This window comes from Nerophis lumbriciformis, linkage group LG22, assembly GCF_033978685.3.
Source record: "Nerophis lumbriciformis linkage group LG22, RoL_Nlum_v2.1, whole genome shotgun sequence".
Taxonomy (NCBI): domain Eukaryota; kingdom Metazoa; phylum Chordata; class Actinopteri; order Syngnathiformes; family Syngnathidae; genus Nerophis; species Nerophis lumbriciformis.
In genome coordinates, this window is record NC_084569.2 from 21182459 (window position 1) to 21197404 (window position 14946).

The 14946-nt window shown below is 38.9% G+C and overlaps 1 protein-coding gene across 12 annotated transcripts in view; it reads left to right on the top strand.

Annotated features, from left to right (window-relative positions):
• The window catches only part of cacna1aa (calcium channel, voltage-dependent, P/Q type, alpha 1A subunit, a), a 271996-nt gene that overhangs the window by 233874 nt on the left and 23176 nt on the right, over nt 1-14946 (top strand). For 10 of the 12 annotated variants that reach the window (XM_072915681.1, XM_072915685.1, XM_072915683.1 and 7 more), the window contains 2 exons: nt 1075-1188; nt 5114-5152. The exons of 1 other annotated variant lie outside the window; for it this stretch is intronic. In XM_072915681.1, coding sequence (XP_072771782.1) covers nt 1075-1188; nt 5114-5152 — 153 coding nt within the window. The remainder of the gene's footprint in view (nt 1-1074; nt 1189-5113; nt 5153-14946) is intronic. One more of the 12 variants, XM_072915688.1, reaches the window with a different exon arrangement.

Below are 14946 nucleotides of genomic sequence, written 5' to 3' on the forward strand. Positions count from 1 at the left end.
ACATTTCTAAAAATCCCTTTTTTGTATTAGCCTTAAGTAATATTCTAATTTTGTGACACACGGAATTTTGGATTTTCATTTGTTGCCACTTCAAATCATCAAAATTAAATGAAATAAACATTTGAATGCATCAGTCTGTGTGCAATGAATAAATATAATGTACAAGTTACACCTTTTGAATGCAATTACTGAAATAAATCAAGTTTTTCAAAATATTCTAATTTACTGGCTTTTACCTGTATGTATGTATGTATGTATGTATGTATGTATGTATGTATGTATATATATATATATATATATATATATATATATATATATATATATATATATATATATATATATATATATATATATATATAATTGAAAAATAGATATATACAATTGAAAAATAGAGCAAAGCGATATATTGTAAAAAAAAAAAATAATAATAATAACTAATAACATATATTTGTCTTTAGATATATGTATACATTTGTTTAGCCTTTTAAAAGAAAATACATGCGTCGTAGCAACTATTTTTATCTCTATGATCGGTTTAATTCATGCTTGTTGCCTTGACTTTCTTTTTTTTACTTAGTCTATTTCACTTTGTACACCTGCATAGTATAAAGAGATCTATGTGCAAATAGACATATCTTTAGTTGTGACTGACATGTATCAATGTAACAATATGTTAATTTTTGTGATTGTGATTTGTCAGTGTGATGCAATTCAGTTCTACAGCATCGCAAACTACAATCACAATTCTAAACATTAAATACTTCTGATCGTCTGATTATTACTCTGATACAAGATTGGATATTTTTCAATTGTGCAAGTGTACCTACTGAAGTGTCCGCTGTGTATAGCTCCAGACTCTAGAAGGAAAACATGGAGAAAAGGAAAAAGTCCATCATTATGCTCATCAAATCCTCTCATTGATTACATTCCTGTGTAAGACCCTTGGTTCTCTGCCTCTGTGGACAACACCCCCCCCGCACCCCTCTCAACACCGCCTGCACCTCCCCGAGTCCCTTCTACCCGTCGCCATGGCAGCCAGTCACAACATCTCCTGCTCTCCTGCTCTGTTTGCAGACGGTAGAGATGAGAGAGATGGGGCAGGATGGTTACTCGGATACTGAGCACTTTCCACCAATGGAAGGCCACGGCAGGGCCGCTTCCATGCCCCGCCTACCAGGCGACAACCAAGTGAGCAGCATTCTCACCTCTCCAACCTCTCATTTTCCTCTCCTCATAATGTCCCCGCATCACGTCCTCTTTGTCATACCCATCTTTGCTAAACCATTCATTGCTGTGGTGACAACTTTCAACTCCATTTATCGAAATAAGTCAAAAACAATTCAACCAGACTAGAAGTTACAATATTTTTAACTTAATCATTGATATACTGTACAGTAGTACCTCAGTTTACGAGCTTAATTTGTTCTAAATTAATTGATATCAATTGGTGTTTGGCCCCCCAAAACAGCACAATTTAAACATGTAACATGCCTTTTCAAAAGAAAACCATTTTTTTAGATATTGAATACAAACAATACAAAACAATGTACTAATAACAATTACAGTTGTTTTATGAAGAATTAATAACATACATGGAGTGGATTTCTACGCTATCTCCTTCTAGTTGATTCACTGTCAAATACACCATCCGCAGCTTTTCCATATTCCCATGGACGAATTTCAGCCGTTTAGCTATTATTTTAACTTTTTTTTTTGGCGACTCATTCTGCTTTGGTACGGCGCAGACTAGCTGTGATACGCTGCCAATTGCCTCGTCGAGTTGGCGTGACACTCAGTCATGTTTTTGATTGATTGATTGATTGATTGAAACTTTTATTAGTAGATTGCAAAGGATAAGAATACATTATATGAAACAGTACAGTACCGTATCTTTCGGACTATAAATCGCAGTTTTTTTCATAGTTTGGCCGGGCTCCAGTGCAACTTATATATGTTTTTTTATTTTTTTATTTTGCATTTTGGGCAGGTGCGACTTATACTCCGGTGCGACTTATACTCCGAAAAATACGGTACATATTCCGTACAATTGACCACTAAATGGTAACACCCGAACTTGTTTAAGTCGGGGTCCACATTAATCAATTCATGGTACAAATATAAACTATCAGCGTAATACAGTCATCACACAAGTTAACCATCAGATCAAGGACACCATAAAAGTGTAGCTCTCAGCTTCTTATGGTATGTACATCAAGCTGCAAACGTTGAAAGTTCAAGGAAGTAAAGAAAGAAAGAGTATATATATATATATATATATATATATATTTTTTTTTTTTTTTGTGAATTTTTTTTTTTTGGTGGATTATATTTATATAGCCCTTTTCTCTAGTGACTCTAAGCGCTTTACATTGTGAAACCCAATATCTAAGTTACATTTTTAAACCAGTGTGGGTGGCACTGGGAGCAGGTGGGTAAAGTGTCTTGCCCAAAGACACAACGGCAGTGACTAGGATGGCAGAAGCGGGGATTGAACCTGGAACCCTCAAGTTGCTGGCACAGCCACTCTACAAACCGAGCTATACCGCCCCAATTCAATTCAATATACATTGAATTATTTACAATCCGGGGGGTGGGACGTGGAGGGGGTTGGGAGTAGGTTAGGTTGCTATCAGCATATTGCAATCATCATACAAGTTTTAATGATTTATTTTTTTAATTCATCCATAATTACAAACACTTTCCTTTTTTCCATTGGTTGGAAAAGAAAGTTGCGTCCATCTTTCGTTATAAGCTAATGCTAGCGAGTAAAACCAGTTATTTTGGGCAAATCTTACAGGGTTCATTCACTGTGATATTTGCTAGTCCAACCTAGGGTTGCGCGGTATACCGGTATAAGTATAGTATCACGATACTAATGAATCATATTCGGTACTATACCGCCTCTGAAAAGCACCGGTCCCCCACGTCATCACGTCGTGTCATGCAGACGAGCATGTTCGCCAATGCACAATCACGGAGTACTTACAAGCAGACACGGTGTGGAGACCCACTAAAACGCCCTCAGGAAGAGGTGCTTTAAGACGTCGCTAGCTAGCTAGCGGCTAATGTCTGCCACAGTCAGCAGTGTTGTAACTACTCCAAAATCACTAATCCTTGTCTCCATAGAGACATATCAAGCACATTTATTTCAAATATAATCCTTGTAGGATGGGTGATGGCTATACATGCTTCACTACACATCGGAATCATGACGATAGGTGTGGTAATAATAGTCTATAGTAAGCAAAGTCTAACAAAGGCTTTGTTATGCCCGATCATAAACCATTAAAACATTCATCTTGACCTTCAACACACTACACATTAGCGAATGAAGGGCATACTTACTCAACTAACATACATGTCACACTAAGTGTGGCCATATGAACAATTCCAACACTGTCATAAACCTGTGCCATATAGTGAAACCACACTAAACAACAATGACAAACACATTTTGGGAGAATATTTGCATCGCAACACAACATAAACACTACAGAACAAATTCCCAGAATTCCCTGCAGCACCAACTATTCCGGGACACTATACAATGTAAACAAACGCCATTGGTGCATCTACACCTAACATCCACTGTAATGATACCAAGTACAGGAGCGTTTCTAGTCAATACTACTATGATTACATCGATATTTTTTAGCATCACAAAATCTTCTTTCGTTTAAAAAAAAAAGTATATTATGTTTATAAACTCAATAATTATGTCCCTGGACACATGAGGACTTTGAATATGACCAATGTATGATCCTGTAACGACATGGTATCGGATTCATACCCAAATTTGTGGTATCATCCAAAACTAATGTAAAGTATCAAACAACAGAAGAATAAGTGATTATTACATTTTAACAGAAGTGTAGATAGAACATGTTAAAAGAGAAAGTAAGCAGATATTAACAGTAAATGAACAAGTAGATTAATAATTATTTTTCTACCACTTGTCCCTAATAGTTTTTCTAAAATAATAGCAGCAGACTAATTAGGAGCCTTTGTTTGTTTACTTACTACTAAAAGACAAGTTGTCTAGTATGTTCACTATTTTATTTAAGGACAAACTTGCAATAAGAAACTTATGTTTAATGTACCCTAAGTTTGTTTTGTTAAAATAAAGCCAATAATGACAATTTTGGTGGTTCCCTTTATTTAGAAAAGTACCAAAATAATTTTTGCTACCGGTACGGGTACCAAAATATTGGTATCGGGACAACACTAATCCAACCAATAGCAGGGATGCTTGTAAATCAAATTTTTGCTTGAAACTTAAAGTAGAACAATTGGCCAAGAAACAGCTCTTCTATCAAAACACTCTTAAGTTGAGGTACCATTGTATGTGAATGTACAACTCCCAATGACCACAGCAAGGCAAAGTCAGACCTTTTTACATTTCTCCTCACTGTGTCCTCTCTCCTCCCCATATCTTCGCTTCATTGTCCCTGTTGTCATCCAACACACCGTTGGTCAGTGTCACAGCACCAAACATACCAGTTTGCACACAGTTTTTTTTTTTTTTACAAACACACAATTTCTCTTCACGATGTTGTTTTGATGGCTACTAAACTTTGGTTTTTTCCCCTTCTGACTGAAGGTTAATCGTACCTCTGAGTTTGGAGGACCATGTTTTATTTCTTTTTTACAACCTAGCGCGTGTGTGTGTGTGTGTGTGTGTGTGTGTGTGTGTGTGTGTGTGTGTGTGTGTGTGTGTGTGTGTGTGGGTATGTTCTAAATGTCCTTTCCTGGAGCTCACCCCTGCTTCTGTCAGTGTCCTCTGGTGTGTTTGTGCCTATTGAGGGTTTTCATTGCTTTCGTGACCATGGTGTCGTCAGTTGTTCTGTACTGTTTTGATGACTTTCACCCGCCAATGTGTGTGGTAAGTGTTTCTCCTCCACCTGCTTCGGTGCATCATTGGGACCTGTCTCTCGTAATATTTCAATCTCTTTGAGCTGCCAAGCACTCTACATACCTATTGTCATTTGTTGTGACTCAATCCATCTTTATTACTGGTCTCCCCATCCCTCCTACACCTGCCCTGGTCCTGGTTCTGCTTCATTCGTGGCTATGTGTTAGTGTGTTTTTGTGTGTTTTCTCTGTGCTCATACAGAAGCGGAGGAAAGGGAAGCAGCGTGGCAGTCAGCTCAGTGTATGTACCCTGTCTTCCCTGTCTTGTCCTAGTCCTACATCCCCTCTGTGTCACGCCGACTCGGTCTGAAGACACCAAAAAGTACAGTTCGGTTTAGAAGGAATTTTTTCTAGTTTTTCCACTAAATAAACCCTCAGCTCAGGGAGGAAGATCTCCAAAAATACTGGATGTCCTCCATTGTTACTGTGCTCTTCTTTGCTGAAATATATTCGGTGCGACTTGAACTGAACTGTACCGCTTGGTGGACTTATATGTCCTTACCATATTGCAACACATAACTCGTATATCATAAGAGCTGTCTTGTCAGGGTTCCTCCTCAAAGGATATCCAACAAAATATGACTTCGGTATCTCACGTCAAAGGTCGGTTAGCCCAGTGTTTTTCAACCACTATGCCGCGGGACACTAGTGTACCGTGAGATATTGTCTGGTGTGCCGTGGGAAATTATGCAATTTCACCTAATTGGTCGGAAAAAATATTTTTTGCAAACCAATAATTGTAATCCGCAAACAATGTGCCGTTGTCAGTGTCTGTGCTGTCTGGAGATCAGCAGAGTAACCATGTAATACTCTTCCGTACCAGTGGGTGGCAGTAGGTATCTCATTGCTTTGTAAGCCTACTTTGAGACAAGAGAATTAATGATGGTTATGGTTTGAAGTCATATCGAACAATTGCGTCAGGTATTTGATGAGAACGACTTTATATTGTCAATATAGGCTATTGAGTTTCGTTTTTAACATTTTCTGCTGGTGGTGTCTGTCATGTATTGGTTACTCGGGTCACAGGACAATACCGGAACCATTGTAAGGTGAACTTAAGGGCGGGGGACACCGGATATGATGACGTGTTGTGTGTTGGACACCTGGAAGTGGAAAAAGTAAGAGCGGGAATAAAAGGCAGAAAAAGACTATACGCTTTCTTTTGGTGTATTATTAAGCTTAGATTGCTAATAAGTGACAAGTTTGGCACGCAACAATGGCGACGAGGATGGGATAGTGTCCCCCTGGATTTTTTCAATGAAAAAAATGTGCCTTGGCTCAAAAAAGGTTGAAAAACACTGGGTTAGCCAGTACTCTATTCGATACACTTTAAAAACAACATTATTATTGACCTACATAAAGCAACTATATTATTGTGTGAATGCTCCAAAGCCTTCACACATATGGTTTTCTACACCAAAATGCATCTATTTATTGTTATTATTCAACTTATTATTATTTTATAATTCTCCAGATTTTGGCACACTCTACCCTCCACATTTTTCACCCAATTCAAACCGTTCCAACTTCAAACTGTTCAGCCTATTCAGAAATCGCGGGCTTTCCCTTGACAAATTCCAAAAATTCCCAGATTTCCCCAAATTCCAGGTTTCAAAATGAATTGGCCTTTTTTCAAACTTCCACCATTTCCACATTTTTCCACCTATTCAAACCAGTCTACCTTCAACACATTCCACCATCCTGGACATTCAAATATACTTTTTCCAAGGTTCCAAAAATTACAGGATTTTCCAGAATTCCTGATTTTCCAAAGCCCTATTTCCACCCTTTTTTCTGGCGACTAATCTTCCCACATTTTTCAACCCACGTCAACCGTTCTACTGTCCAAACATTCCTCTTAATCAGGACAAAAAAATTAAGTTGTTTTTTGAGCTGGAAAATTTAAAGTTTTCCCGAAATTCCGGGAATTCCGTAATACAATTTCTCAATTCAACATGTTACTACTTCAACTTTTCTTGACCGATTTGAAAAATTCCAACACCAACCATTTCAACTCATTCAGACCATTGAAGTTTTTTTTTACCATTTTCAAAAAAATTCCCACTTTTCCCGAAATGTCTCATTTTTTGGAAATTCCCATTTAAATCATTGGGACATTCTTCAAAGTTCCACAACTCCCACATTTTTCATCTGATTCAAACTGTTCCAACTTCAAAATATTCAGCCTGGTCAGGAATTGTGTGCTCTACTTCAACAATTCTAAAAACAATTCCAGGATTTCAGTTCAACTTCAGCATTGGAGCATTCACATGCAATTCCTTCAGGAATTGCCTCATCTAGTTCAACTTGTTATTATTATTATTCTTCTCCAGATTTTGGCACGCTCTACCTTCTGCATTTTTCACCCAAATCAAACCGTTTCAACTTCAAACTGTTCAGCCTATTCGGCAACTTCAGCATTGGAACATTCACACGCAATTCCTTCAAGAATTGCCTCATCTAGTTTTGAATGAAGTTGCTCGTAGTTCCTTTGTCCTACTTGTGTGTGTCAACATTTTGGACGGTCAGAAATAAAAAATATTCGACATCAGCAACATTATTTTATAATTTTTTAACTTTTAGAGCACTTAAGGATTTATTAAAACAAATGTGTTTGATGCGTTTTGGTGTTTTGCTGTGTTGCTTTTTTGTAATGATGTTTGTTTCTTTACATAGCATATATATTATCAAAATATTTCTTACATGAAACAAAACTTTTTAAGTATGCATTGTTTTGCCTTATGAGCTAAAGTAAGTGCAGCCTCTCTCAAATGAGCGCACCTTCGGCGTAAAAAAAAAAAAAAAGTGTTTAAATGTACAAAACCCAAAACCCATGAAGTTGGCACGTTGTGTAATTCGTAAATCAAAACAGAATACGATGATTTGCAAATCCTTTTCAACTTATATTCAATTAAATAGACTGCAAATACAAGATATTTAATGTTGGAACTGAGAAACTTCGTTTTTTTTTTGCAAATAAGCATTAATTTAGGATTTAATGGGAGCAACACATTGCAAAAAAGTAGGCACAGGGGCATTTTTGCCACTGTGTTACATGGCCTTTCCTTTTAACAACACTCAGTAAACGTTTGAGAACTGAGGAGGCACGTTTTTGAAGCTTTTCAGGTGGAATTGTTTCCCATTCTTGCTTGATGTACAGCTTAAGTTGTTCAACAGTTCGGGGTCTCCGTTGTGGTATTTTACGCTTCATAATGCGCCACACATTTTCAATGGGAGACAGGACTTTTACTACGAAGCCACGCTGTTGCAACACTTGCAGAATGTGGCCTGGCATTGTCTTACTGAAATAAGCAGGGGCGTCCATGAACAAGATGTTGCTTGGATTACTTTAAATCCTATTCAAGATGCTAGAAGTAGCACATAAGAAACATCTTTTCTAGGCACCCTTTTCATTTTCATTGTTCTATGTCCAGGGTTCGTACGAGTGCTTAAAAACCTTGAAAATGCTTGGATTTTAATGTTGTGTTTTCAAGGTTTGAAAAATGCCTGAATTTTGGGTGAAGTGCTTGTAAGTGCTTGGAAATGTTCATCATATTTCTCGGCAGTCTGACTCAATAGGCTAATTATAAAATGGAAAAGGATAGAATAAGTTTCCTTAAAAATTAAAGCTACACGCTTGATCTGTTGGCTTTGCACGAGCCTTTAAATTAGGTTGTTGTCATGCCAGAGCCGTATATGTGTCGCCCCCAAGAGGACAGTGGTGCATCGGTCCATCATGCCGGGAGGTTGTCGTTTTAATGAACATTGGATGGAAAATTACGAATACAAACTTTGGATAAAACGTGGACCAAATCCACGTGTAGCCTGCTGCAAAGTATGCAAAAAGGAAATCCAGCTTTTCGCAATGCGAGAGTCGGCTCTCTCTCGAGTCATATGAAAGGTAAACCACGGAGATTACTAGCCCTACAAGTAGGGATGATGTTTGATAAGAAATTATCGAGTTCGAGCCTCTTATCGAACCGATTCCTTATTGATTCTCTTATCGAGTCCAGATAGGTTGTTGTATACGGAAAAAAACACACAATATTTGGTTTAACAAAAGCTCACTTTTATTATATAAGAAAAAAATCAAATCTAATAAATAAATAAAAATTGACTGTTACCCCCCCTAAAAAAAAAATTAAATAAAAAATATTGATTGTTGTTATCCAAAGTATATTAAGTGGGATGTTTCAGAAAAACAAATATATACAGTAACACAAAAACAACCTGTCTCTGTGATCACTATAGGTGTATAAATAATAATATAGTGCTAAATAAAATCAGTCCCTTGGGCACAAAACTTAAAATAATACAGCTCTCCAAAAAGTGCACTTCTGTTGCTATTTGACATAACTGTTTGTTATGATGCTTTCTATGAAGAGAAAAGTTGTTTGCAAATGTGGTTACAATGCTAAAAAATGAAAAGTTAAAGCTAAAAAAGGAAATACACTTTATTGAGTTAACATTATTTCTTTATAGGGGGAACGATGTGATGTTATGAGCTAGGCTAGGGAATATAACAACTACACTACCCAGCATGCAACGGGAGTGACAAGCATGAGCGGTAGCCCCGAAAAGTGTTCTTGCATGTCGTCACCCGGCAGCTAAGAACGAGGTTATGAGCACTCTGTGAAAGTAAACGTCAAGAACTCAGCCAACACGCCTCGTCTGCATTATTTATAATTAGACAGACAACACATATACAGTGTGATTTAGTTTTGTTTACAAGGAAAGAAAAACAAAAGTTAAAAAAGGGAGATTATGTCATATATGTTGTATATATATATGTATGTGCTGCGGTTGCTTTAAGAACGTTGCGACAGCTGCCGTAAGAGGTGCGTTGCTAGCCTGGTTGCTATGTTTCCGGTTGGTCGTAAAAGTGTTCGTCATGTGTTTGTACCCTGCTCAAATCTCTCAGTAAAGTTATTCATTGGATTATACCTTTTGTTTTTAACTTTTACACCTTGGAGCGCTTTTCCCGGTCCATTGTTTTTCCTGCTTTCCCTATCTGCGCCTAATGACTGAGCTACGTGACATCATTTCTTGTGATGTCACACCGAGCATTTCTGGTCGGGACGGGATTCGTTCCGAGGGATTCGAATAAAGAACCAACTCTTTTTCTTTACTATAGTGGTCTCGATAAAGGGTACCGGTTCTCAAAAAGGGATTCGAGTCCGAGGACTCGGTTCTTTTCTTATCCAACAACCGGGAAAACCGGTTTCGAGTATCATCCCTACCTACAAGTTAACAAACGTTAGCTAAAGTTTAGTTTTCTAACCTTTTGGTACATGCTAGACCTAAACTGTGAGATCAGCGCTAGATTACATGTTAATTACGGACAATTATTACGAGCTATAAAAGGAAAATAGCGAGCGTTTGTCAATGATAAATTCTTCCCACAACTAAAAATCGATTTGTTATCATAGCCACAGTTACACGGCTAGATATGCTTAATGAAAGGTGACGGAGGTGTTGTGAAACAAACCAAATATTTTCCTTCAATTTATTATCCTTATATTAATGTGGAACAGTTTTGTTAATAAATGAATGAAATTGACATTTTGAGGGTGCGTGTATTTATATCACATTATACAGTTTACAAGCACAAATATGGTGTGAATCAATCCGTGCAGTTCGATGTCATTGAGGGCTGTAAGTAAGAAAAAGAACAAGAAATTTGAAAAAACAACACAAATGGAGACATGTTTGTGAACACTAATGACATTGAATAGTCTACACAAACACTGCTTCATTTTCTATGCCCCATTCAGTTAATGATAACTGCTGCTTCAATGTTAGGCTTAGGTTTTAGCTGATTTTTCCCTATTTTTCCTACAGACAGCATTTGGTGACCTCAAACAACAAGGCTATGGATTGATTCACACTGGTTTTCGCCTTTTGAAGGGTACTGGAAAAACTGGAAAATTATTCTTGAAAGTCCTTTAAAAAGTGCTTGAATTCGGCCATGGAAAAGGTGTACGAACCCTGTATGTCACGGCGGGAACCCTAATCATTTTGAACTATAACGCAGTCGAGTTGCGGCAAACAGCTGAGGTCAAATACCATATAGTACTTATTCATTTGAGGCTTCTACAAGATACCGGTGGTCCTCGGATCATGGACGGGTCTCATTCCTACTAATATAATGTAACGTTTACTTAAAATAGCTGAAATAACGCGCACACTGTGCACGGAACACATAATGGACAAAATACAGCAATAAAAGATTAAATACAGGAATTAAACAATACTCGTTGTATCCGTGGGGTCTTAAAAAGTCTAAAATCCAATCATTTGAATTTAAGGCCTTAAAATGTCTAAAATTCTCCTAAAATCTCATAAAAGGTCTTAAATAGGATTTTGAAAGGTCTTAAAAATCTACTGACGTGACTTTTATTTAAAAAACGCATAAACATCAATCTCGCTTTTAAATGTTTCGATTTTTGAGGACGCTATAACGTAACTACACAGCGGAACTAACTGTGCTCCCCGGTCAGAATTTATTGAACACCACCGGCTATTGGTGTGCGCACACAGCTGTGTGTTGACAGCTCAGTTAGCATAGCAGCGGAGAAAACTTTAAACCGGTTTCTGGTGTTTTTAGTTAGGTTAAAGGCCTACTGAAATGCGATTTTCTTATTTAAACGGGGATAGCAGGTCCATTCTATGTGTCATACTTGATCATTTTGCGATATTGCCATATTTTTGCTGAAAGGATTTAGTAGAGAACATCGACGATAAAGTTCGCAACTTTTGGTCGCTGATAAAAAAGCCTTGCCTGTACCGGAAGGAGCAGACGATATGCGCGTGACGTCACAGGTTGCGGATCTCCTCACATCCGCACATTGTTTACAATCATGGCCACCAGCAGCGAGAGCGATTCGGACCGAGAAAGCGACGATTTCCCCATTAATTTGAGCGAGGATGAAAGATTTGTGGATGAGGAAAGTGAGAGTGAAGGACTAGAGGGCAGTGGGAGCGATTCAGATAGGGGACAAGACATATATATACTCTATTAGCCACAACACAACCAGGCTTATATTTAATATGCCACAAATTAATCCCGCATAACAAACACCTCCCCCCTCCCGTCCATATAACCCGCCAATACAACTCAAACACCTGCACAACACACTCAATCCCACAGCCCAAAGTACCGTTCACCTCCCCAAAGTTCATACAGCACATATATTTCCCCAAAGTCCCCAAATTACAAAAGATTCACCAACACAGATGTCCAGAATACTGTGGAATTTTGCGATGAAAACAGACGACTTAATAGCTGGCCACCATGCTGTCCCAAAATGCCCTCTACAATCCGTGACGTCACGCGCAGGCGTCATCATACCGAGATGTTTTCAGCAGGATATTTCGCGCAAAATTTAAAATTGCACTTTAGTAAGCTAACCCGGCCGTATTGGCATGTGTTGCAATGTTAAGATTTCATCATTGATATATAAACTAACAGACTGCGTGGTCGGTAGTAGTGGGTTTCAGTAGGCCTTTAAGCGTTTTGTATTCCAATGTGAAAGAGCTGTGAACAAATTCATATACTTTGCAAGTAGAGATGTCCGATAATATTGGACTGCCGATATTATCGGCCGATAAATGTATGACTTTTTAACACGCCGCAGTACGGAGTGGTACACGGACGTAGGGAGAAGTACAGTGCGCCAATAAACCTTAAAAGCACTGCTTTTGCGTGCCGGTCCAATCACATAATATCTACGGCTTTTCACACACACAAGTGAACGCAAGACGTACTTGGTCAACAGCCAATACTGGTCACACGGAGGGTGGCCGTATAAACAACTTTAACACTGTTACAAATATGCGCCACACTGTGAACCCACACCAAACAAGAATGACAAACACATTTCGGGAGAACAATCGCACCGTAACACAACATAAACACAACAGAACAAATACCCAGAACCCCTTGCAGCACTAACTCTTCCGGGACACTGCAATATACATCCCCCGCTACCGCTACCCCCCCCCCCCCCCCCCCCCCAACCCCGCCCACCTCAACCTCCTCATGCTCTCTCAGGGAGAGCATGTCCCAAATTCCAAGCTGCTGTTTTGAGGCATGTTAAAAAAAATAATGCACTTTGTGACTTCAATAATAAATATGGCAGTGCCATGTTTTTTTCCATAACTTGAGTTGATTTATTTTGGAAATCCTAGTTACATTGTTAAATGCATCCAGCAGGGCATCACAACAACATTAGGCATAATAATGTGTTAATTCCATACATCTGTATCGGATGATATCGGAATCGATAATTAAGAGTTGGACAATATCGGAATATCGGATATCGGCAAAAAAGCCATTATCGGAAATCTCTATTTGCAAGTAATTCCGGGCTTCCAATTTTCCTTCATGTCTTTTGTACTTTTTTGCCTGTATCGATGTGAAATGGGTCTTAAATTGTATTCATTATGGTCTTTAAAAAGTCTTAAATGTGGCTTGTTGAAACCCGCAGAGACCCTGAATACTGCAATAATTAAAGTTCTACTTTTATCTACATGGCAGTCTTGCACAATGGAAGGGGTCATGCAAGGGAGACCTGGACAGGCTTATTAGGAGGAGGAAGTCTCACTAATGAGACTACTACGCTGCTTGGTTATCTCTGTGCATTTCACAGAAGAACCTATTTGCTACATGTTAAAGGACACCATCTTTATCCTCTATGATGGTCGTGGTGTTGGCGCGGCCTGGCAGCTAATGTGGATGGCTAATTTCGCTTTTCTTTCACTTTCTTTTTTCTTTATGCGCCGCCACCAGAAAAGGCTGCCTCACGCTTGAGAGACACAGAGACTTTGTATTGACCTAAAAAAAAAAGCAAAAGTGACTGTCCTTTCTCGGTGCAGCGACTTAAGTTTTACTCTGTCTACGTTAGGGTTGTAGGGAATACCGGTATTAGTATAGAACCGCGATACTAATGAATCATATTCGGTACTATACCGCCTCTGATAAGTACCGGTCCCCAACCCGTCGTTGTCGTCGTCGTCACATCGTGTCATGCAGACGAGCATACTCGGCAGTGCACAATCACGGAGTACTTACACGCTGACAATGGGACAAATTTTGGCTTAATAACCAAAGATAAAGGTGAAGTTATAACACTGAAACACCCTCAGGAAGAGATGCTTTAAGACATGGCTCGCAAGCAAGCGGCTAATGTCTATCCGCAGTCAGCAGTGTTGTAATTACTTCTTCATCACTAATCCTTGTCTCCATGGTGACAAATATAGTACATCTATTTCAAGCATCATCCCTGCAGCAGGAGTGATAGCGATACATGCATCACTACACACCGCAGCATGCCCTAGTTATAACAATGGTTGTGTTTTAAATGATCTATGGTTGATAAAGCCAAGACAAGATTTCACTTTATCCGATCATTAACTATCAAGGACGATCAGCTTAATTTTGAACACACTACATATAAGTAAATGAAGTGCATACTTAGTCAACAGCCATACGTGTCAAACTAAGGGTGGCCGTATGAACAACGCCAACACTGTCATAAACATGTGCCATACAGTGGAACCACACTAAACAACAATGACAAACACATTTTGGGAGAATATTAAAGTTAAAGTACCAATGATTGTCACACACACACTAGTTGTGGTGAAATTTGTCCTCTGCATTTGACCCATCCCCTTGTTCACCCCCTTGGAGGTGAGGGGAGCAGTGGGCAACAGCAGTGCCGCGCCCGGGAATCATTTTTGGTGATTTAGCCCCCAATTCCAATCCTTGATGCTGAGTGCCAAGCAGGGAGGTAATGGATCCCATTTTTTATAGTCTTTGGTATGACTCGGCCGGGGTTTGAACTCACAACCTACCGATCTCAGGGCGGACACTCTAACCACTAGGCCAGTGAGTAGGTTTGCACCGCAACACAACATAAACACAACAGAACAAATCCCCAGAATTCCCTGCAGCACCAACTCTTGGACCCCAGGAAGAATAGTCTCTACTGCGGTGTAGACTAATGGGGATCCTTAATAAACTAAACTAAA